This window comes from Passer domesticus, chromosome 20, assembly GCF_036417665.1.
Source record: "Passer domesticus isolate bPasDom1 chromosome 20, bPasDom1.hap1, whole genome shotgun sequence".
NCBI classification, from domain to species: Eukaryota; Metazoa; Chordata; class Aves; order Passeriformes; family Passeridae; genus Passer; species Passer domesticus.
The window spans coordinates 12049230-12070641 of record NC_087493.1 but is presented as its reverse complement, the minus strand read 5'-3'; the positions used below and the strand labels follow the sequence as shown (position 1 = coordinate 12070641).

Genomic DNA, 21412 nt, shown 5'->3' with positions numbered 1-21412 from the left:
GGCAGGAGGGGGTGCGGGCAGGAGGGGGTGCGGGCAGGAGGGGGTCGGGGCAGGAGGGGGTGCGGGGCAGGAGGAGATGCGGGCTCCGGCAGCGCAGCGCTGTCAGAGGCTGTGCGCTGAAACGAGCTGCCCTGACGTTAATTGCCTTTGACCCATCGGGGCCGGCGCTATCGGATCTTGGGGGTTCAGCGGCCCCGCGATGCTGGGGCGGACGGGAGGGGACAGCCCCGTCCCCGTGTGAAGGAGGGAGGGCTCGAGCCGGAGGTGTCGGGAGCTCGGACTGACCCTGCCGGCAGCGCGGCGCTGCTGGAGGCGGAGAGGATCCGCCCTGGCCGGGGATTCGGAGCTGCCCCTGGGCCAGGGGAGCTGGGCAGCCTCCCTGTGTCCCCCGGGGATGTGCTCGGTGTTGTCCGTGGGTGTCACCCTTCCTGTGCCCGTGGAGGGAGTGTCTCGCTGGCACCACGGTGCGAACCATGGTTCTGAGCCGTGCTCCTCCCCGTCCTTCACAGCAGCCGGAGTTCCCTTCCCACCCCCGGACAGCACATAAAATATCTGCCTTTTCCATCCCGCGCTAATGGTGCCATTTGGAAGGGAAAATCGGGGAGAGGCAGTGCTGAGCCTGCAGCAGCTGATGCCAGGGGCGATGCCGGGAGCTGCCTGGCTCTGAACACCCCCAGACCCTGAGAGAGGCGCGTGGTGCAGCAGCAGCACCCCGGGGGGAAAGGGGCCCCGGGCACCGTGCCAGGGAAAGACCCCACAGCGGGCCCCAGCAGAGGCCGCGGGTGCCCGCGGCAGGAGCCGGGACCCCCCAGCCCAGGGGGGTCCCGCGGCTGCCACAGGCTCCTGTGCCCTGCCCGGCCCACCCGCTCTGCCCGGGCTGCGCGATCCTGCCCGGTCCGGAGCGTCCCCAGCGCTGGGACAGCACAGATGGGGGGCCGGGTGGGAGCCGGGGCTGCGGGAGCTGCGGGAGCTGCCCGAGGATCCAGGAGAGCCCGGGGGTGCGGGGCCGTGCCGGGGCATGCCGAGGTGATGTCGGGAGGATGCCAGGGGCGCTGCAGAGCGCTGGGGCCGTGTCACGGGGCCCAGGGGATGCCAGGTGACGCTGGGCGTGCCAGGGGGATGCCGGGGGGACGCCAGGTGAGGCCGAGGGAGGCTCGAGGGATGCTGAGAGATGCCGGGGCGATGCCGGGGCCACGCCCAGGGATGCCGGGGGAAGTCGGGGGATGCCGGGGAGGATGCCCGGCTCCAGGCTAGCTCCAAGACCCCCCCCCTCGGCCCGGAGAGCCCGGCGGGGCGGGCGGCCCCGGACTACATTTCCCATGGCCGCCGCGGCCGGGGGCGGTGCGGGGCGGCGCGGGGGGCGCGGAGCGCAGGCGGAGGCGCGGAGAGGCGCAGGGGCGGCGGGGCCCGCTCGGCCCGGCTCGGCTCGGCTCGGCCCGGCCCGGCTCGGCGCCGGGCGGGGATGCGGGAGGGGCGGCCCGCGGCCCCCGGCCCCGCTGCCCGCCCGCACCGCCGCCACCATGAAGAAGCAATTCAACCGCATGCGCCAGCTCGCCAACCAGACCGTGGGCAGGTGGGAACGGGATGGGATAATGGGATGGGATGGGATGGGATGGGATGGGATGGGATGGGATGGGATGGGATGGGATGGGATGGGATGGGATGGGATGGGATGGGATGGGGATGGGGATGGGGATGGGGATGGGGACAGACCCTGCCCTGCCCACAGTCCCATCCCGTGTCCTGTCTGCTCCTGCCCGCCTCGCCGCACCCGCACCTGCCCCTTCCCAGCTCTCTGCCTGCCCCACTGCCCTGATTCTGCCCCCTACCCAGCTCCCTGCCTGCCCCACTGCCCTGATTCTGCCCCCTCCCTGCCTGCCCCACTGTTCCTACTCCGTGCCTGCGCTCTGGCAGCCTCACTGCCCTCATCCCACTCCCTGCCTATCCCCTGCCTGCCCCTCCTCCCTCCCTGCCCCAGTGCCCTGATGCTGCCCCTGTGCCACTGCCACACTGCCTGCCCCACCGCTCCTGCTCCGTGCCTGAGCCCTGCTTGCCCCACTGGCCCTAATCCGGCTCCCTGCATGCTCCCTGCCATCCCCACAGCCCTCCTGCTCCCTCTGTGCCCCTTGCCCTGCTCCCTGTCTGAGCCCTGGCACCGTCTGTCCTCACGGTGCCTCCTCCCTGCCCCTGGCCCTGCTCTCTGCCCCGCTCCCTGTTCTCTGCCTGTGCCACTGCCCCCGTACCCACCCTTTGCATCCTTCTTGCCCATTCCCTGCCCCCCTGCCAGTTAACCCCTGCCTGTCCGCCTGCCCCTGCCCTGCCCCACTCCCTGCCCCCTTTACCCACTGCTCCCTGCCTGTCCCCCTGTCCTGCCGTCCCCTCTGTCCCGATGCTGTGGGGTGCCCCAGTGCCCTGTGCCCCTGCACCCCGGGGCGGCCCTGCTGGCCGGGGGCACCCTGGGGCTCTGGAGCCGGAGCCGTGCCCACGGCAGTGCCCACGGGAGTGCCCACGGCAGTGCCCACGGCAGTGCTGTGTGTGCCGGAGCACGGCCAGGCCTGGCTTTGATGGTGGCTGTTGTGTAATTCCTGGAGATTTTGCAGCGGGGGGGGCGGGAAGAGGATTTATTTATTTTCCCTTCCCATCGCGGCACCGGGGCACCGGCACAGCTGGAGCGGCGGCTCCGCATCCCCTCCGCACTCTCGGGGCTGCGGCTGCACTGCCCGTGTGACCCCCGGGCCCCCGCGGCACCGGGAGCGCTGCCCCACGGCCCGGAGCGGGCACGGGCCCGGATGGCAGCGGCTGCGGGCCGGGCTGCGGGAGGGCCGGGGAGGTGCGGGAGTGCCGGCAGGTACAGGAATGCCGGCAGGTACAGGAATGCCGGGCAGGTGCGGGAGGGCCGGGCAGGTGCGGGAGTGCCGGGAATGCCGGGCAGGTACCGGAGTGCCGGGCACGTACCGGAGTGCCGGGCAGGTGCGGGAGTGCCGGGCAGGGACGCCACTCGGGAGCTGCGGGGTCTGGTGCGGGAATCCGGCACGGGAGCGGTGTGGGAGCACCGTGCAGGAGAACAGAGTGGGAATGTGCAGTGGGAATGTGGACTGAGCATGGGGGGTGTGGTGCCAGTGTGCTGTGGGAGCGTGGCACGGGGAAGGTGGCACTGGGAGCGTGGCACGGGGAAGGTGGCACAGGGAATGTGGCACCAGGATCGCGCTGCAGGAGGCTCTGGAGGTACCCAGGGCCGGGGGGAATGTGGCCCCTCTGCCCTGGGCCGGGCACCTGGAGCATCCTCAGGGCTTGGCTGGAGCTTACAGAGCATCCCTGTGCTCATCCCGGCTCTGCTGGGCCCCACGGCAGAGTCCTGAGCAGTCCAGACAGCCGGGAACCAGGAATGACAGATAGGATTAAGGAATGATAGATGAAAATAGGGAATAACACATGAAAACAGGGAATTATTGGGTCAGGGCAGGACCAAGGTCAGGTGAGGAGGGACTGTGTCCTTTCCAAACCCAGTCTGGAGCTCCATCCATGTCCCAGCTCCCCTCGGGTGCTGGGAGCCAGCACGGAGCCCCTGTTCCCACTGGGGAGAGCAGCAGCTCCACAGGAGCTGCTCCAGACTGAACCTCTGCTGGGCCCTGAGCAGGGCGTTTGTTTTATTTTGTTTTGTTTTGCATTTATTTGGGTTTGGGTGGGGTTTTTTTGTCATTTCACTTGACAGACAGAACTGGGGATGCTCAGCCCAGCCGAGCCCCACACTTGGTACCCAACCTTGGGAAGAATTCCTGTGCCAGTCCATGAGGGGCAGGAGTATTTATCTTCGTGGGGTGGAAGAGGGAAGGGAAGCCAAGGAGTGGCAGTAGAACATTCTGAGGAGGTTTCCTGCGAAGGGCTTTTATCTCTGTTTTTGTTTGTCCATCCCCTGGCTCCAGGCAGTGTGACAGTGGCACCGGGATGTCACCTCAGTCGCTCGGACAGCCCTGGGAATTTCCCAGGATCGGCTCCGCGGGGATTTTTTCCCATGGGGATTAAACCGGGCACCGGCAGAGCGGCACACGAGCCCCCGGCGGCACAGGGGGGTGCAGCTCGCCGGGAATGCTGGCGGAAGCTCCCGGGGGTTGGATTTTTCCTCCTCGACCTTTCCGAGCATCCCATGCTGTGTCCTCCACCCCGGGGCAGTGGTGGCATTTGGGGCTGGATGTCACCTCGGTGGCTCGCAGGGCGATGCTTTTCCAAGCCCGGGACGGCCGCACCTCCAGACAAAGCCTTTAAACACCGAGGGTTTATTCCTGGTGCTGCAGGAGTACCCGGCAAGAAAGAAGGACATTTTCTGCTTGCACGGAACGAGGGCAGAGGGAGATAAAAGCACCGCCTGGGATTCTCCCAGCGGGGTTTGCGGGAAGGAACAGCGCCCTGTAAATAGCTGGGCTCCCCATCTGCACTCCGGGGTTCAGCAGAACCCCCCGGGGTTCCGGCTCTGCAGCCGGCGGATCCCGGCAGCCCCGGGGATATTTTTATCCTCCTCGCCAAGAGACAGCGCTGACAACCTGGAATATTCACGGAGCGAGCGGGCTGAGGGTTGTGTCCCTGCTCCAGCTGCCTCGGGCTCTGCGCTCCGCGGGGGCTTCTCCACGGCTGCTAAATCGGGAGGGGAGCGCCGGGAGCAGAGGGCGCCGAGCATCCCGTGCCAAAGCGGTGCCAGCCCCGAGCTCGCCGCGGGAGGCAGCGGGAGATGAGGACCAGAGGGTTTCAGCCTCGCAGACTCCGTCCCCCATTTTGCTCGGCGTCCCTCGGCTTGCCCGGCTCGGGCAGGATGGAGGGAAGCGGCTCCGGCCTTCCCTGCCTGCTCCTGGTGCTGTCCAGCCCGGCACAGCCCGGGCCTGGCCCCGCGGGAATGTGGCACAGGCATATGGCACCGGGAATGTGGCACCGGGAATGTGGCACAGGAATGTGGCACCGGGAATGTGGCACAGGGAATGTGGCATGGGAATGTGGCATAGGAATGTGGCACAGGAATGTGGCACTGGGAATGTGGCACAGGGAATATGGCATGGGAATGTGGCATCGGGAATGTGGCAGAGGGAATGTGGCACCGGGAATGTGGAACAGGAATGTGGCACAGGGAATGTGGCACAGGAATGTGGCATCGGGAATGTGGCAGAGGGAATGTGGCATAGGAATGTGGAACAGGGAATGTGGCATCGGGAATGTGGCACCGGGAATGTGGCACCGGGAATGTGGCACAGAGAATGTGGCACAGGGAATGTGGCATGGGAATGTGGCATAGGAATGTGGAACAGGAATGTGGCACCAGGAATGTGGCACCGGGAATGTGGCATAGGAATGTGGCACAGGGAATGTGGCATGGGAATGTGACAGTGGGAATGTGGCACAGGAATGTGGCATGGGAATGTGGCATGGGAATGTGGCACAGGAATGTGGCACCGGGAATGTGGCACCGGGCAGCGCTGTCGCACCGTGTCCCCACGTCGAGCTGGATGTTGCAGTGGGAGCCGCCTCCCGGGGGAGCTGAGCAGCGATTTGAGGATATCAATATTTGATGTTTTCCTTCTTGCCTGCTGAAAAGGGACCGGGAAAAATCCGCTGGTCCTCTGGGGCTCGGCGGGTGCCGGGTTTGAGCCAGGTCCGTGTCTCCAGCGGGGCGGGGGTGGCAGAAGGTGGGGACAGCCCGGCCTTGGCTCGGAATTCCTGTTCCTCCCCCTGGCAAACGCAGAGGATGCCCAGCGCTCTCCCCAGGGGCTGTGGATGAGCCTCGCTCCCCAAGCTGCCCCCTGGGCTTTGGGGACCCCAGCTCCCGGGGTTTTCTCGCAGGCACCAGGGGGAGACGGGCAGGAGCGGGATGGAGCCGGGCTGTGTGGGATGTGGGACAGACCCAGCCGGGAATCCGTGCCTCCCTCCCCACCGTGGAGCTGGTTTTGGGCTAGAGCAAGGAGAAATCAGGGAGTCAGCGTTGGTAATTAAATGGTGATTAAATCTTTCTGGGCAGGCTGCAGCGAGGGGGGCTGGGGCTGGGCCAGAGGGTGTTTGGGCAGGAGATGGAGGTGGGGGCTTTGTGGGCACCATGGACCTGCCCTGCCTTTGGGGGTTTCATCCCTGGCCTGCTGCAGATTCATCCCTGGCCTGCTGTCCCCACGCCGGGCGTGCTGCTTTCCCAATCACAGGTTAATTGCCATGAAATCCTTGCGGTGCTGGGAGTGTTGCAGGCTCAGGTCAGGTCCAAGGCTGGCAGCTCCCTGTCGTGGCTGGCTGAGGCACAGGGGGACAGTGGCAGGGGACAGTGACGGGTGCTCCGGGCACGCAGAGGTGGCTGGCACCAGGAGATGCTCCAGGGAAACACCGGCTCTGCTGCACCTCCCCAGGCCAAGGCTTTGGAAACTCACGGATTTATTTGGGAATCAACATCGTTTGCTCGACTGGGGCTGATGTCTGCTGGCAGCAGTGAACTTGTGCAGCAGCAAAGCCCGAGCACGCCGTGGCTGTGTCCCCACTCGCTGGCTTTGGCTCCCCGTGGTCACTGTCCCTTTCCCAGGGACAGGTCCGGCTGCAGGCCCCGGGGTTGTGCTGGGAAAAACGGCTTGGGTGGGAAGCTGGAGGGGAGGAGCAGGATCTTGTTTGCCAAAAGGAGAGAGGAAAAGCGCTGGGAGCTGGGGATGGCTGTGTCCCCAGGGGGTGCTCCCCTGGGATGTGGGTAACTCATACAGAATGAAGTTTTGGGGAATTAGGGACCAGACAGGGAAATTGGGGGTCCCTGCCCCCTCTCTTGGGAGGCACAGGGACCATCACCCGTCCTTAGGTGGGATTGATTGGAGCCCCTTTGCTTATCCCAGCCCACAGAATGCTGCAGCCTGTTGTTTTTAGAGCCCAGCTCCCCCCTGGCAGGCCCCAGCCACTGGAGCACCCCAGGATTGCAGGGCTGCACTGGGGGATGCTCTGCCGTGAAACCACGGGGTTCCTCACACTGAGCATCTGCTTTAAAACAGAGCAAGGCCAGGTTTTTGTTATTCTCTCTGAAATGTTGTTTTCTGCTTCCCAATCACACCTCAGAGCATGGCACGGGTTGGGATGCTGGGAGAGAGCCCTGCCCGTGGGACCGGGGTGTGCAAATCCCACCCACCTCCTGCTGGAGAGGAGGAAACCAGGAAAAAATCCCTTCCTCTGCTCAAGTGAGGAAGTGATTCCTGCGAGTGAGCAGCAGGGATGTGCCAGCGGTGCCTCACTCCTGCCACCTCCCACGCCTTCAGGAGGCTAAAAATATCCTGAGCCAGGGACGGACGTTGTGGCTGTGCCCGTGGATATTTGCTGCTTTTTTCTCTGTTTGTGCTAATTCTGTGCCACTTCCAATCCTGTCTAAATGAGAGTGAAGGTGATTCCCAGAGGAGGAGGAGAAGCTGCTCAGCTCTTTCTCCCAGCGCTCCTTAGAGAAAATCTAATCAGTTTATTTCAATAACTATTTTTTAAAATTAACATAAACAGGGTTTGTTTAATTTAATTTTTAAAAATCTGTTTTTAAACCACCTTAAATCAGGTGCTGGGACATCTTTCATGCCCAAAGCAGATTTGATGCTGTTGGTTTGGGCAGGCCCTGGCACAGAGTACCCAGAGCAGCTGGGGCTGCCCCTGGATCCCTGGCAGTGCCCAAGGCAGGGCTGGACAGGGCTTGGAGCAGCCTGGGACAGTGGGAGGTGTCCCTGCCATGGCAGGGGTGGCACTGGGTGGGCTTTGAGGTCCCTTCCAACCCAAACCCTTGTGGGATTCTGTGATTTGCACTTTCTCCAGGGCTTTGAGGTGGATTTGTGCATGAGCCGCGCTCGCTGTCTGACCCTTCTCTGTGTCTGCTCCTTGTTTCCACTGCTCCAACACTTCCCTGCCTGTCTCCAAGCTGAGAGTCCAGCTCGGATGGCAGGAAGGGACAGGCTGAGGGGGTGAAGGTGGCGTTTGCAGGATGGCAGGACCAGGCTCTCGGTGTGTTCTGCTGAACCTTTAGGGACCAATTGGCTGAATGACAGCTCTGCCCAGCTCAGACTGACAGAGCTCGTTTTTCCAAGTGAAAGGATGCACTGAAGTTGTTAAAATCCCTGGGGAAAAGAGCAAATGATCCGGATGTGATGGTTTAAATGAGCCCGAGCAGCTGTGGTGACCCCGGGCTCTGGCTGCTGTGGGTCCAGGGGCCGCGGACGGCGGGTTTGTTCTCCTGCATCCCGGCGCTCCTCCCTGAGGAAGGCAGCGGCTGCCACGGGCTCTGGAGCGGTAAATCCGCCTCCAGTGAGCAGCAGAAGGGCTCTGGCTGCCGCCTCCCGTCCCGTGGCTGCCCGTGTGAGGGAGGAGGCTGAGCCGTGCGGGCTGCGGAGGGAGCGCAGCCACAGCGCCTCTGTCCGAGCACTGCCCCATCCTCCCGGGAATCTCAATCCCTGCTCTCCTGGCAATAACGGAAAAGCAAGGGAGAGACGGGAGGCAGGCCGTGGTTGGTGTGGTGCCTGGCAGTGAGCCGTGGAGATGCTCCATCAGTTCCTTCCTGAGGAGATCACGCATGGCTGGGGGGAGCAGAGATCCCTAAATCCCCCCGCATCCTGAAGGAAAAGCACATCCCTGCTCCAGGGTGTGCAGGGGTGCTGCTGCCTGTCCCACACCCTTCACCGATGGCTCCTCTCCTCTCCTGTCCTGCAGGGCCGAGAAGACCGAGGTGTTGAGCGAGGATCTGCTGCAGGTGAGGCTCCCCGGGGCCATCCCGGGGTGTCCTTGGGTGCCTGGGGGGGCTGCACCCATCAGCAGCTCCCTGGTGGTGCCACAGCCTGCCAGCGACCCCAGGTGATGGGATCCCCGGGTTATGGGATCCCTGGTGATGGGTGATGGGATCCCCGGGTTATGGGATCCCTGAGTAATGGGATCCTGGGGTGATGGGATCCCTAGGTGATGGGATCCCCGGTGATGGGATCCCCGGTGATGGGATCCCCAGTGATGGGATCCCCGGTGATGGGCTCCGTTGCTCCCGCAGGTGGAGAAGCGTCTGGAGCTGGTGAAGCAGGTGTCCCACAGCACCCACAAGAAGCTGACAGCCTGTCTGCAGGGCCAGCAGGGCCTGGACGCCGACAAGCGCTCGGTGAGGGCAGCAGGACCCGGGGATCCGGGGATCAGGGGGATCCAGGGATCTGGGGATCAGGGGATCCGCGGGTCTGGGGGATCCGGGATTCCGGTGGAACACAGCCCCTCTCTCTCTGCAGAAGAAGCTGCCGCTGACGACGCTGGCGCAGTGTCTGATGGAGGGCTCGGCCGTGCTGGGGGACGACTCCCTGCTGGGGTGAGGGGGCTGGGGCTGCCGGGTCTGCACGGCCGGGGCTGGGCTGGGCTGGGGATGGGCTGGGGATGGGCTGGGGATGGGCTGGGGTGGGCTGGGGTGGGCTGGGGATATGCTTGGGATGCTGCTGTTCCTTGTCTCCGATGCCAGACAATGGGAATTCACTGCTGTTTGGGAGGGCTGGGGGGATCTCGGTAATTAATTCTTTTCCTCCGTGTATGACCTGGGGTCCTGTGATCATGCAATGTAATCTGCGTATATCGACATTTGTATTTATTTTTATCTTGAATTTATGCATGTTATATATTTATATTTGAGTTACTATATTTATATACTTACACGTGGCTTATCCATATTAATGTATTTATATCTGTACATTTTATATATATTTCTGTATTATAATTTATATAGTTACATATGTTTTACGAATATTTATATATTTATCTGCGATTTATTATTTATATATTTATAGTTATTTTACTTTTACAGATATTTAAATGCAATACAATTTAAATACAATTTCAGACTGCTAATATAATATAGAATATAGAATATAGAATATAGAATATAGAATATAGAATATAATATAGAATATATAATATAGAATATAGAATATAGAATATAGAATATAGAATAGAATATAGAATATACTATATAGAATATATAATATATATAGTATATTGTATATAATATATTGTATATTATATGTTGTGTATTGTATATTATGTATTATATATTATATGCAATATATAAAATATATTATATATAATATATAATCATACACAACACAATACTAATATACAATATAATTATATAGCTAAATATGTCACAATATAATAATATAATACTTGTATTATTATTATTATGTCATTATAAGTGCAATACTGAGGGAATGAGGTTTCCTGGCACCCCGGGTGCCCACGGTGCCCCGGCTGCCTCCCCCCGTGCCGCTCCTGGCGCCCGGGGTGGGTGCCCTGTCCCCGGGGCAGCACGTGCCCGCTGTGCCAGCCGTGCCTGCCCCTGCAGGAAGATGCTGCGGCTGTGCGGGGAGGCCGAGGACAAGCTGGCACAGGAGCTCATCCACTTCGAGCTGCAGCTGGAGCGGGACGTCATCGAGCCGCTCTTCGTGCTGGCTGAGGTGGGCCACGTCCCCGGGGTGCCCTGCTGTCCCCAGAGCCCCTCCTGCCCTCAGCCAGCTCCCAGCGTGTCCCAGGGCTGGAGCTGCCTCATTCCGGGTGGGACACGCGGCAGGGCTGTCTCCCTGAGGATGTGGCATGAGGGAGCTGCGTCCTTGCCCGCCCAGCCCAAAGCCCCGGGCTGTGACCGGCCCTGGACACCTCTCCAGGGCTGTCACCTCCCCCTGCTCCCTGTGCCGCTGCAGGTGGAAATCCCAAATATCCAAAAGCAGAGGAAGCACTTGGCGAAGCTCGTGCTGGACATGGACTCCTCCAGGACGAGGTAGGAAGTGCTTTGTAAGAAATAAACATCCCCACGCCATGGGTGGCTCCCAGCAGAGCAGCTCCTGGGCCCCTGGCACCACGGCTGCCGTGGCACAAGGAGCTCTGGCTGTGCCACCATTGGGCTGAGTGAGCTCTGCAATGAGCCACCATTGTCTGCAGAACCCATGGATTCCTTTTCCTGCCTGCCCTCTGCGGCAAAAGTGCAATTTTTTTTCTGGCAAAAAGGGTTATTTTGTACTGTTTTCCCTGTCTTGGGGAGCTCTGATGCAGAGAGCCGGGTGCTCCTGCCCCTGCAGTGGCACCGAGGGCAGCAGGGATGACTCGGGATTGTCCCATGGAGTCATCCAAGCCCCCACTCCAGCATGTCCTGGGAGAGGTCTGAGAGGTGTCCACAGTCCCCAGCACCATGCCCAGGCTCTCCCATCCCTTTTCCCTCTGTTCCCACCTGGATACGCCTCCTTATCCTGCTGGAAAGAATTCCTTCCCTGCTGTGGGGATGGGGGTGGGAAGGGGCTAAATCCCAGCCGGACTGGGATCATCTCCGTGCTGCTGAGCCCCGGGGGCCGCGGTGGCCCGGCGGGGCCCTGGGCTGTGCTCAGGGCTCCGACTGTCCCTGTCCCTCCCGCAGGTGGCAGCAGTCGGTGAAGTCCTCGGGCCTGGCCAGCAACCTGCAGCCCTCGGGGGCCAAAGCCGACGCTCTCCGGGAGGAGATGGAGGAGGCGGCCAACAGGGTGGAGATCTGCAGGGTACGGGCTCCCCCGGCCGAGGGGTCTGTGGGCTCCCCGACTCTGGGCAAGCTGCAGCCCCTCCTCTCAGCCCGCCTTCACCTTCCTTCCCCCCGTGCTGCCCCTGCTCTGGCTGGGGTGATGCTCTCCAGACAAGCAGGACGTCCCCAGCTGCTCCATCCCCATCCTCCACATCCCCCGGAGCTGGAGGGGCTCCCATTGCCTGGGAACCCGTCCTGGCAGAGCTCAGCCCTGGGTTCATCCAGCCCTGGCACTGGCACAGACATTTCTCCACCTTCTCTGGGTTGATTTCTGTCATTTTCAAGCACTAAGGGGGACTTTCACCCCCTCCCCTGGAAATCCCCTTCTTTGTGCACTTTGGGGGAACCTGGCCCTGCTGAGGTTGCAGTGGGGGGGGCCCCTGATCTCCCCTGACACCCCAACCTCAGCCCTGCGCCACCCTGGCTCCCGCTGGGACCAAGCTGCTCCTGCTGGTGGCACTGGGGCAGCGGGGCAGGGACAGTGACAGATCCTCTGCCCCCGCAGGACCAGCTCTCGGCTGACATGTACAATTTTGTGGCCAAAGAAGTCGACTATGCAAACTATTTTCAAACGGTAAGTGCCACCCCCCGGGGCTGTCCCTGTCCCAGCAGTGTGTGACCCGGGTGTGTCCCCGCAGCTGATCGAGGTGCAGGCCGAGTACCACCGCAAGTCCCTGGCGCTGCTGCAGAACTTCCTGCCACAGATCAAGGCCCAGCAGGGTGAGTGCCCGCGGGTCTGTCCCTGCCTGTGCCACCGAGGGCCTGCGACAGACTGTGACCCCGCAGGGACAGCTGAGCACCTTCCCTTTGCTTGTCCTGCCTGCATCCCGCCTGTCCCGCTGCTGGGAGGGGATTCCATGCCATGCCATGCCATGCCATGCCATGCCATGCCATCCCATCCCATCCCATCCCATCCCATCCCATCCCATCCCATCCCATCCCATCCCATCCCATCCCACCCCATCCCATCCCATCCCATCCCATCCCATCCCATCCCATCCCATCCCATCCCATCCCATCCCATCCCGTGATGGCTGGCAAAGGCCAGAGCTGCAGGGTCCTGTTCTAACAACACCTGTACTGAGTATTTTACTGCCAGAACTGTGACCCAAGGGCCTTTTGGGGAGGGGCTGCTGGATCTGGCACCACCCTCCCTGTCCTCTGCCCCCTCTGCCCGTCACAGAGGCGTGGATGGAGAAGCCCTCCTTTGGGAAGCCCCTGGAGGAGCACCTGGCTGTCAGCGGGCGGGAGATCGCCTTCCCCGTGGAGGCCTGCGTGACCATGCTGCTGGAGTGTGGCATGCAGGAGGAGGTGGGTGGGTTCCTGTTGGATTTGGGGGATGCAGGAGGAGGTGGGTGCTGCTGGATTTGGGATGCAGGAGGAGGTGGGTCCTGTTGGATTTGGGATGCAGGAGGAGGTGGGTTCCTGTTGGATTTGGGATGCAGGAGGAGGTGGGTCCTGTTGGATTTGGGATGCAGGAGGAGGTGGGTGGGTTCCTGTTGGATTTGGGATGCAGGAGGAGGTGGGTTCCTGTTGGATTTGGGATGCAGGAGGAGGTGGGTCCTGCTGGATTTGGGATGCAGGAGGAGGTGGGTGGGTTCCTGTTGGATTTGGGATGCAGGAGGAGGTGGGTCCTGCTGGATTTGGGATGCAGGAGGAGTGGGTCCCATGACTCTTGCTGGCCCAATGGAAGGGATCACAGGTGTCCGCAGGGCCAGGGTGAGGAGCTGGGGGGCTCCAGGGATGTGCCCAGCCCCCAGCCCTGTCCGTGTCCTCTGCCCAGGGTCTGTTCCGAGTGGCTCCCTCGGCCTCCAAGCTGAAGAAGCTCAAGGCTGCCCTGGACTGCTGCGTGGTGGACGTGCAGGAGTACTCAGCTGACCCCCACGCCATCGCAGGTGGGGCTCCTCGGGGCGGGGTGGCCCCTCCAGGCACCCCCCAAGGCACCCTGAGGGGGATCAGTGGCACCAAGCCCAGCTGGAGGCCAGGAGCCAGTGGTGCAGCCCAGCGGTTGATGCTGGGTCTGATTTTGTTCAGTTAATTTTGTCGTTGATTAATGGCCTGGCTAACGGAGGAGGTGTCCCCTCAGTGAGCGGGCAGGTGACACACACTGGGGACAGTGGCACCAGGGAGGTGCTGCCATGCTGGGGGCAGGTGCTCGGAGGGGCTGCAGGGTGGCACGGGGGGTCGGGGGTGCCACAGGCTGCTCCAAGTCGGGGACACTCAGGGGGTGTGGGGGGAAGGCTGGGGCGGTGTGGGTCCAAGTGCCCAGGAGCAAAACTGCTTGGTGCCCAGCAGCCAGTGCCACCTGCAGTGCCAATCCCTGTGTCCCCTGTGTGCCACAGGAGCCCTCAAGTCCTACCTGCGAGAGCTGCCCGAGCCCCTGATGACGTTCGAGCTGTACGAGGAGTGGATCCAGGCCTCCAAGTGAGTCTGGGCCGTCCCCCCATTCCTCCTGGCACGGGCAGGGACAGCCTGGGTCCCCATGGGTGTTGTGGGTTTTTTCTGGCACGGTTCACAGAATTTGGGATCTTTCCTCTGGGCTCTGAGAGGAAATCCAAAGGGATTCCTTCTCCTTGGGATGGGTTTTGGGACTTAATTTACTTCCATAATGTTGGTGGCAGCCTGGGGGTCTCACAGAGTCCCCAGGATTGGGGCTGGCGGGGTCCACAGCCCCAGGGCAGGGTGGGGATGGGGGATAAACCCCTGTCCCCCCTGCCTGCAGCATCCCGGAGCAGGAGAAACGGCTGCAGGCTCTCTGGAACGCCTGCGAGAAGCTGCCCAAAGCCAACTACAACAACATCAGGTGAGCCTGGGGCCAGCAGGACACGGAGAGGGGACACAGAGGGTGTGGCCCATGCACTGACCCCTTTGGGATTCCAGGTACGTGATCAAATTCCTGGCCAAGCTGACCGAGTACCAGGATATGAACAAAATGACCCCGAGCAACGTGGCCATCGTGCTGGGACCCAACCTGCTGTGGCCACAGGCCGAGGGGTGAGCCTGGGTGAGGGCTGAGGGGCAGATCCCGCTGGGAACCCTGCTGGGAAACCTGCTGGGAATCCCGCTGGGAACCCTGCTGGGAATCCTGCTGGGAATCCCACTGGGAATCCTGCTGGGTGAGGGCTGAGGGGCAGATCCCTCTGGGAACCCTGCTGGGAAACCTGCTGGGAATCCCACTGGGAACCCTGCTGGGAAACCTGCTGGGAATCCCACTGGGAATCCTGCTGGGTGAGGGCTGAGGGGCAGATCCTCCTGGGAATCCTGCTGGGTGAGGGCTGAGGGGCAGATCCTGCTGGGAATCCTGCAGGGAAACCTGCTGGGGCCCTGCTGGGGCCCTGCTGGCTGGGGGGGTGCTGATCTGTCCCCCCCGCAGGAACATGACGGAGATGATGACGACGCTGTCGCTGCAGATCGTGGGCATCATCGAGCCGCTCATCCAGCACGCAGACTGGTTCTTCCCGGGAGGTAGGGCATGCCCGTGGCCCCGGGGACAGCTGGGCCTCCTGCCACCTCCCGGGAGGGGACTCAGAGCTCCCAGGCTTGGTTCTGCCAGCCCCTGTGCTTGCTGGAGCTTGGGCAGGGCTCCAGCCAGACTCAGCAAGGTGCTGAGCCCAGCCCAGATTCACCAGCACCCCCTGAGCCCATCCCTGCAGTGCCAGCACCCCCTGAGCCCATCCCTGCAGTGCCAGCACCCCCTGAGCCCATCCCTGCAGTGCCAGCACCCCTGAGCCCATCCCTGCAGTGCCAACACCCCCTGAGCCCATCCCTGCAGTGCCAACACCCCCTGAGCCCATCCCTGCAATGCCAGCACCCCTGAGCCCATCCCTGCAGTGCCAGCACCCCCAGCCCCCCTCCCAACACCTGTGCCCCCCCAGACATCGAGTTCAACGTGACGGGGAACTACGGCAGCCCCCTGCACGTGAACCACAACGCCAACTACAGCTCCATGCCGTCCCCGGACATGGAGCACGGCGAGCGCCGGCAGCACGAGCAGGCGCGGCGGCCCCTCAGCGTGGCCACCGACAACATGATGCTGGAGTTCTGCAAGAAGGACGGGTAGGGACCCTGCGGGGCTTTGGCACCGTCCCGGGCAGCAGGAGAGGCTGCTCAGCTCACCTCGGGGCGGGGGGCACTGAGCTGGGGGAGGGTGGGTGGTCCCAGGGTGCAGGGAGCCCCTGCTTCCCATGCCAGGCTCTTGGGGGTGCTCAGGTGAGCCCAGGGCTCCGTGCCTGCCCCCGGCCCACGCAGATGGGAGTGGGGTGGCCCCTGGGGTGACACTGGGGCTGTGCCGAGCCAGAGACAGCTGTCCTGGTGTCCTCAAGGTCCAGGGGAAAGCTCCCCATTCCCAGCCTGTGCCCCCTCCACCACACCTCACAGGGACCTCAAACAGTCCTGAAAACACCCTGGGACTGCCCATCCCAAAAGTCTCCATTTCCAGCAGGTATCCCAAGCTGTCCCCCCACTGGCACGGCCTCAGCCCCTGCCCCCTCCCTTGAAGCCCCTCGAAGCCCCGCAGCCCCTTTGCCCAGCAGTGACCTCTGTCCCTGTGCTCTGTGCACTTTTAGGGATTTTCACATTAATAATTGTTTGTTTCTGCCCATGCAGCCTTAGGAAAATCCAAAGGTACTGTATCCTCTGCAGGCTGCTGGGAGGCTGCTGGGGGGGTGCTGGTGCCTGCTGCTTCTTGGGGAAGGGAGAGGTGGCCTTCTTGGGTGACAAACCCATCCCACGCTGCCACCCCCGCCCCACTGCCCTGTAGTTTCATTCCCAGCAGTTTCCCGGGGGAAGAGGAGTTTTTAGGGACCCCGAAGGAGTGGTGGGGAGGTGCTGACCCCCGTCTCTGTGTCCCCAGCATGGGCGTCAGGGTGATGGACACCTCGTGGGTGGCTCGCCGAGGCACCTCCGCGGGGCGCAAGGCGGCCTCGGCGCCCCCGGCCGCGCAGCCCCCGGCCCCGCCCGCCGAGCTGCCCCCCACGCCCCACTCGCCCATCCCCGAGCAGTCGCCGGAGATTTCAGCAACGCCCTCCCCGCCTCCCACCAGCTTCGGCTTCCCCCCGGCAGCCGAGCGGACAAGGTAAGGCCACGGCACCTCCTGTCCCCGGGCCGGGCACCCTCCCGCGAGTGGGGCCAGCGGGGAACAACCTCGGCGGAGAGGATGCTCAGCATCCCGAGAGGAGCAGGGCCCGGGGCAGCAGAGAGGATGCTCTGCATCCTGAGAGGAGCAGGGCCCGGGGCAGCAGAGAGGATGCTCTGCATCCCGGGGAGGAGCAGGGCCCGGGGCAGCAGAGAGGATGCTCAGCATCCTGAGAGGAGCAGGGCCCGGGGCAGCAGAGAGGATGCTCTGCATCCCGGGGAGGAGCAGGGCCCGGGGCAGCAGGACAGGATGCTCTGCATCCCCGCAGCCACCAGCACATCCCCATCCTGCCGTTCCCCGAGAGCCATGCTGCCTCCAGGGGTTTTCCCGAGGGCCCCTCGCGCGGGTGTCGCTGGGCTCTGGTGGAATTCGGGCTGGGGGGCTGCAGGAAGGTGCAGAGAAGTCCGTCAGGGGGCCCAGCGCCCTCTGAGACCTTCGCCTGCCCAGAGTCTGAGCCCGACTTTAATCCGCACAGCCCATGTGGGAGAAAGCGCCTAAATGGCACTTTTCTGCCCCAGAAGGGAGGCAGAGCCGGGCCGGGCGCTCACACCCGGGGAGGGGCAGCCCCGGGAGGGTCGTGCCGTGGGACGAGCCGGGGGGCTCGGCACTACGAGGGCTCCCCCAAGGCTTCCGCTCTTTCCCGAACCCCCCCTCGCTTTCGTGCTTCTTTGCCGCTTTTCGCGGTGCTCCTGCGCCTTTGCAGCAGGGCGGACCCCGCGGCTGCGCCCCCGCCCCGGGACCCCCCGAGCCCGCTGCCCGCCCGGCCCGTGGCACTGTCCCCCCTGTCCCCGTGGCTCTGTGCCCCCTGTCCCCGTGGCACTGTCCCCCCTGTTCTTGTGGCTCTGTCCCCCCTGTCCCCGTGGCTCTGCCCGCCCCCCGTGCCCCCGCCTTGCAGGACTCGGCCCCCCGAGGTAACCGCGGGCCCGGGGGGCTGGGGGTGGCACCGCCCGGGGGGACCCTGGCCCGGGGGGGCACAAGCGCCGGGTGAGGGACCTCGGGGGGCGGGAGGGGACAGCGGGCGCGGAGCGCTGGGTGCGGGAAGGAGCTCACGGCTCTCCCTCTTCTTCTTCTTCTTCTTCTTCTTCTTCTTCTTCTTCTTCTTCTTCTTCTTCTTCTTCTTCCGCTGTTTGTTTTCAACTTTCTTTTTTATTGTTATGGCTTATCTTCTACGTTTTCCTTTAATTTGATTTTCGGTTTTATTTTTAATAATATTTTTCACGATTTTTGAGTTTCCTTCAATTTGTTAATTTTTCGTTTAACTTTATCATTTAATTCCCTTGTATTTTTTGGCTTTAATTTTATTTCAAATTCTTTGAATGTTTAAACTTTGTTTTTCGTTGTCTTAATTCTATTTTTCATTAATTTTAATTTAATTTCATTTCAAATTTTACTATTTTTTTAATTCTTTGCCTTTATATGCTTGAAACTTTTCCTTTCCTTTCCTTTCCTTTCCTTTCCTTTCCTTTCCTTTCCTTTCCTTTCCTTTCCTTTCCTTCCCTTTCCTTTCCTTTCCTTTCCTTTCCTTTCCTTTCCTTTCCTTCCCTTCCCTTCCCTTCCCTTCCCTTCCCTTCCCTTCCCTTCCCTTCCCTTCCCTTCCCTTCCCTTCCCTTCCCTTCCCTTCCCTTCCCTTCCCTTCCCTTCCCTTCCCTTCCCTTCCCTTCCCTTCCCTTCCCTTCCCTTCCCTTCCCTTCCCTTCCCTTCCCTTCCCTTCCCTTTTCTTTCCCTTTCCCTTTCCCTTTTTCCTTATTTTGTGAGGTTTTTTCCTTCTTCATTTCTCTTCCATTTCTTTCCTTCCCTCTCTGTTCCCCTGTTCTTTCCCCTCCCCGTTCTCTCTCTCCCGTGCCCGTTCCGTGCCCCGTGCCCCCTCCCCAGCACTTTCAAGCCCCCGGAGCTGTCCCCGGGGCCGCCCCCCGCCCCCGCGGCCGAGCAGAGCCCGCACTCGCTGCGCAAAGGTAGGAGCGGGGCGCGGGGGGCTCGGGGTCCCCGCGGGGGCCCGGCCCTGACCCCGCGTCCCCGTCTCTGTCCCGCAGGGGCCAAGAAGCTGGCGCCCATCCCGTCCCCGGCCAGCCTGTCCCCCACGCCCCCCAGCACCCCATCCCCGTACGGCGCCCCCGGGGCCCCCCCCGGGGCTCCCCCCGCGGCCGGGCCGCCCCCGCTGCTGCCGCCCCCCGGCCCCGCCGCCCCCCGGCCCCGCGCCGCCCCCAAGGCGCGGCCGCGCCCCGCGCTGCCCCCCCCGCCGCAGCCCCCCCAGCCCCCGGAGCCGCCCCGCCTGGACACCGCGGGCCCCGGCGACGGCGCGCTCGCAGGTAACCCGGCCGGGGGGCTCCCGGGGGGCGGCGGGGTCCGCCAGGACGGGGACAGTGGCCCCGAGGAGGCAGGAGTGTGCCCGTGAAGGTGGGGATGTCCCCAGGGAGGGGGCACCCTCCCCGCACAGCTGGGGATGTCCCTTGGGAGGCAAAACTGTGCCCAGGAAGGTGGGGATGTCCCCAGGACGGTGACAATGGCCCTGGAAAGGCAGAATGTCCCCAGGATGCTGGTGATGTCCCCAGGAAGGTGACAATGGCCCTGGAAAGGCAGAATGTCCGCAGGATGCTGGTAATGTCCCCAGGAAGGTGACAATAGCCATGTACTCAGGAAGGTGATGATGCCCCTGGGAAAGTGGAGCTGTCCCCAGGACGCTGGTGATGAGCCCAGGAATGTGACAGAGCATCGGGAAGCTGGCCATGTCCCCTGGGAGGTGGCAGTGTCACCAGGAATGTGCCATCCCTGCTGCTCTGCCCCCCTGGCCCTGGGCTCTGTTGGTGCCGTGTCCCCCGGGCCCCTGCGCTGCTGCAGGGGGACAGCCAGGGCGGTGCTTGAGAAGCGCAGGTGACATTGGGGACCACGGAGGGCACAGGGGCTGGGGGTGTCCCTGTGTCCCTTCCGCAGGATCTGCAGGACTCAGGGCTCTGTCCCTGCGTGCCTGTCCTGCCTGTGAGGGGTGGGACAGCCCGAGAGGCAGCGAGGGGCTGGTCACGGTGTCCCCAGGGGCTGTGGCACTGGCACCGGTGTGGTGCCACCCTGGCATGGATGCAGCCCTGACATCACCCCTGGCATCACCCCTGGCTCAGGTGCAGCTCCCCTGTGCCACTGTGGGACAAGATCCCTGAGCCACATGGTGAGCAACAGCCCTGAGAAATGTCCCTGGGCAACGTCCCTGAAAAAATATCCCTGGGAAATATCCCTGAAAAATATCCCTGGGCAACATCTGTGGGCAATATCCCTGGGCAATGTCCCTGGGCAACATCCCTGAGCTGGCAGGAGAGGCAGAGGTGCTTCTCTCGGAGGGGTTTGCTCTGCTCTCAGCAAGGGACGCGGTGACACCGCCTGCCGGTGGCTGTGGTCACCCTGTCACTTCACACGTGCAGCCTCACCCTGCGGGTCCTCTGGGAGAGGGGACAGCGGTGTCACCTGCGCTCGGTGGCACGGGGCTCCGCGGGGCGCGGGCAGCGTGTGGGGACAGCTGGTGTCACCGCCCCGGCTCGGGTGGGGTGCACAGAGCAGAGGGCGGCGGTGACAGCCCTGGTGGTGGCAGTGGCACGGTGCCAGCCCGGCGGGTGTCCCCATGGCTGTGCCCTCCCGCAGGTCTGCTCCGTTTTGAGGTCCCCTCCCTCCACGTGTCCCCGGAGGCCGCCCTGTGCCGGGACCCGCCCGAGGCAGCTCAGAGACTCTCGGGGCCGAGCCTGACCCCGCGGCAGGAGGAGGAGGAGGAGGAGGAATCGGAGAGCACAGCCCTATGACAGTGTCCCTGTCCCCCGGCTCACCCGCGCGGCGCCCAGGGGCCAGCACCGGCCACCGAGGGCCACGGGCCACCTCGGGTGGCAAAGCGCCCGGTTTGGGGGTGGCCGCTCTTCTTTAGTTCATTTTTGTTCGCCTTATCCAGACTTTGCCTTCGAACCGGGTGCCTGCCCCCCGCCCCGCAGCACCCACGGCCCTGGGGCGATGCCACCACGTCCTCCGTGCCCCGAGGCGGGTGCCACGGGCTGCTGGCCAGGTGACAAGGAGCTCGCCGGCGCTTTGCAGTGGGATTTCCTTTCTTCGGCTTCTTCCCCCTCCGCTTGTTTGGGAGCAGGATGGGACCTGACCAGCAATAACCTGGGGATGCAGGACGTGCCCCCCGGCTCTCGGGGTGCTGGCGGGGGAGGCGCACGTCCCTCGGCACCCGTTTCCCCGGGGGTTGGTGGCTTTGGTCGTGCATGCACAGACAAATTAACCTTTTATCCTTTCCAGAGAGAGCAGATCTGTATATATATATCGGCAGAGATATATATATATTCTATATTTGTACAGAGAGAGAGAAACTATAGAGAGATTTGTTTTATGTGGAGCCATTCCTGCCCGGTCGGGGTGAGAGGGAGGATGGAAATGGCAGCGCTTTGCCCCCGCCCCGCTCGCGCCGTGCCCCCCGCCCCAGGTGGGCACCGGGGGGCACCAGCACCCCAAAGCAATCAATAAATCCAATAAATCCGTGTGCCACTCGCTGAGAACTGCCCGGCGGCGCTGGCCTTTCCTTCCTGCCCCGCCTTGGGGGGAGGACTGGGAGGTGGAGAGCGTTTGGGCGATAAAATGGTGGTTTGGTGTTTTATAGGGAATGTTATGGGTCTGGTGCCATGGGATGGGGCAGGGTCCACCTCCTCCAGAAACAGCCACCCCGCATGGCAGGATCCAGCCAGGACTGACCCCTGATCCCGGGATGATCCCCCCTGCAG

At 62.8% G+C, this 21412-nt stretch overlaps 1 protein-coding gene across 4 annotated transcripts; it reads left to right on the top strand.

Annotated features, from left to right (window-relative positions):
* Positions 1 to 1025: 1025 nt before the first annotated feature.
* ARHGAP44 (Rho GTPase activating protein 44) lies at positions 1026 to 21190 on the top strand. 4 transcript variants are annotated; one of them, XM_064395441.1, is made up of 21 exons: positions 1026 to 1096; positions 8677 to 8716; positions 9005 to 9109; positions 9231 to 9307; positions 10331 to 10442; positions 10686 to 10762; positions 11393 to 11510; positions 12036 to 12104; positions 12169 to 12250; positions 12714 to 12841; positions 13314 to 13425; positions 13873 to 13954; positions 14253 to 14333; positions 14411 to 14524; positions 14904 to 14995; positions 15406 to 15586; positions 16136 to 16153; positions 16383 to 16604; positions 18537 to 18616; positions 18695 to 18970; positions 20289 to 21190. In XM_064395441.1, exons 1-21 carry the CDS (start codon positions 1041 to 1043, stop codon positions 20441 to 20443), a joined length of 2277 nt encoding a protein of 758 aa, XP_064251511.1. In that variant the 5' UTR covers positions 1026 to 1040; the 3' UTR covers positions 20444 to 21190. The 4 variants fall into 4 exon arrangements, with proteins under 4 accessions (XP_064251511.1, XP_064251510.1, XP_064251509.1 ...); XM_064395439.1 differs by lacking the exon at positions 1026 to 1096 and adding an exon at positions 1350 to 1573; XM_064395440.1 differs by lacking the exons at positions 1026 to 1096; positions 16136 to 16153 and adding an exon at positions 1349 to 1573.
* The last annotated feature ends 222 nt before the right edge of the window (positions 21191 to 21412 follow it).

What these genes read in the sequence shown, in the direction of transcription:
- ARHGAP44 (XM_064395441.1), top strand. Translation starts at nt 1,041, where the DNA reads ATGCCAGGGGCGCTGCAGAGCGCTGGGGCCGTGTCACGGGGCCCAGGG. An exon ending in ATGGACTCCTCCAGGACGAG is followed by an intron (nt 10,763 to 11,392) that starts GTAGGAAGTGCT and finishes TCCCTCCCGCAG; the next exon opens with GTGGCAGCAGTCGGTGAAGT. An exon ending in TGACCCCCACGCCATCGCAG is followed by an intron (nt 13,426 to 13,872) that starts GTGGGGCTCCTC and finishes TGTGTGCCACAG; the next exon opens with GAGCCCTCAAGTCCTACCTG.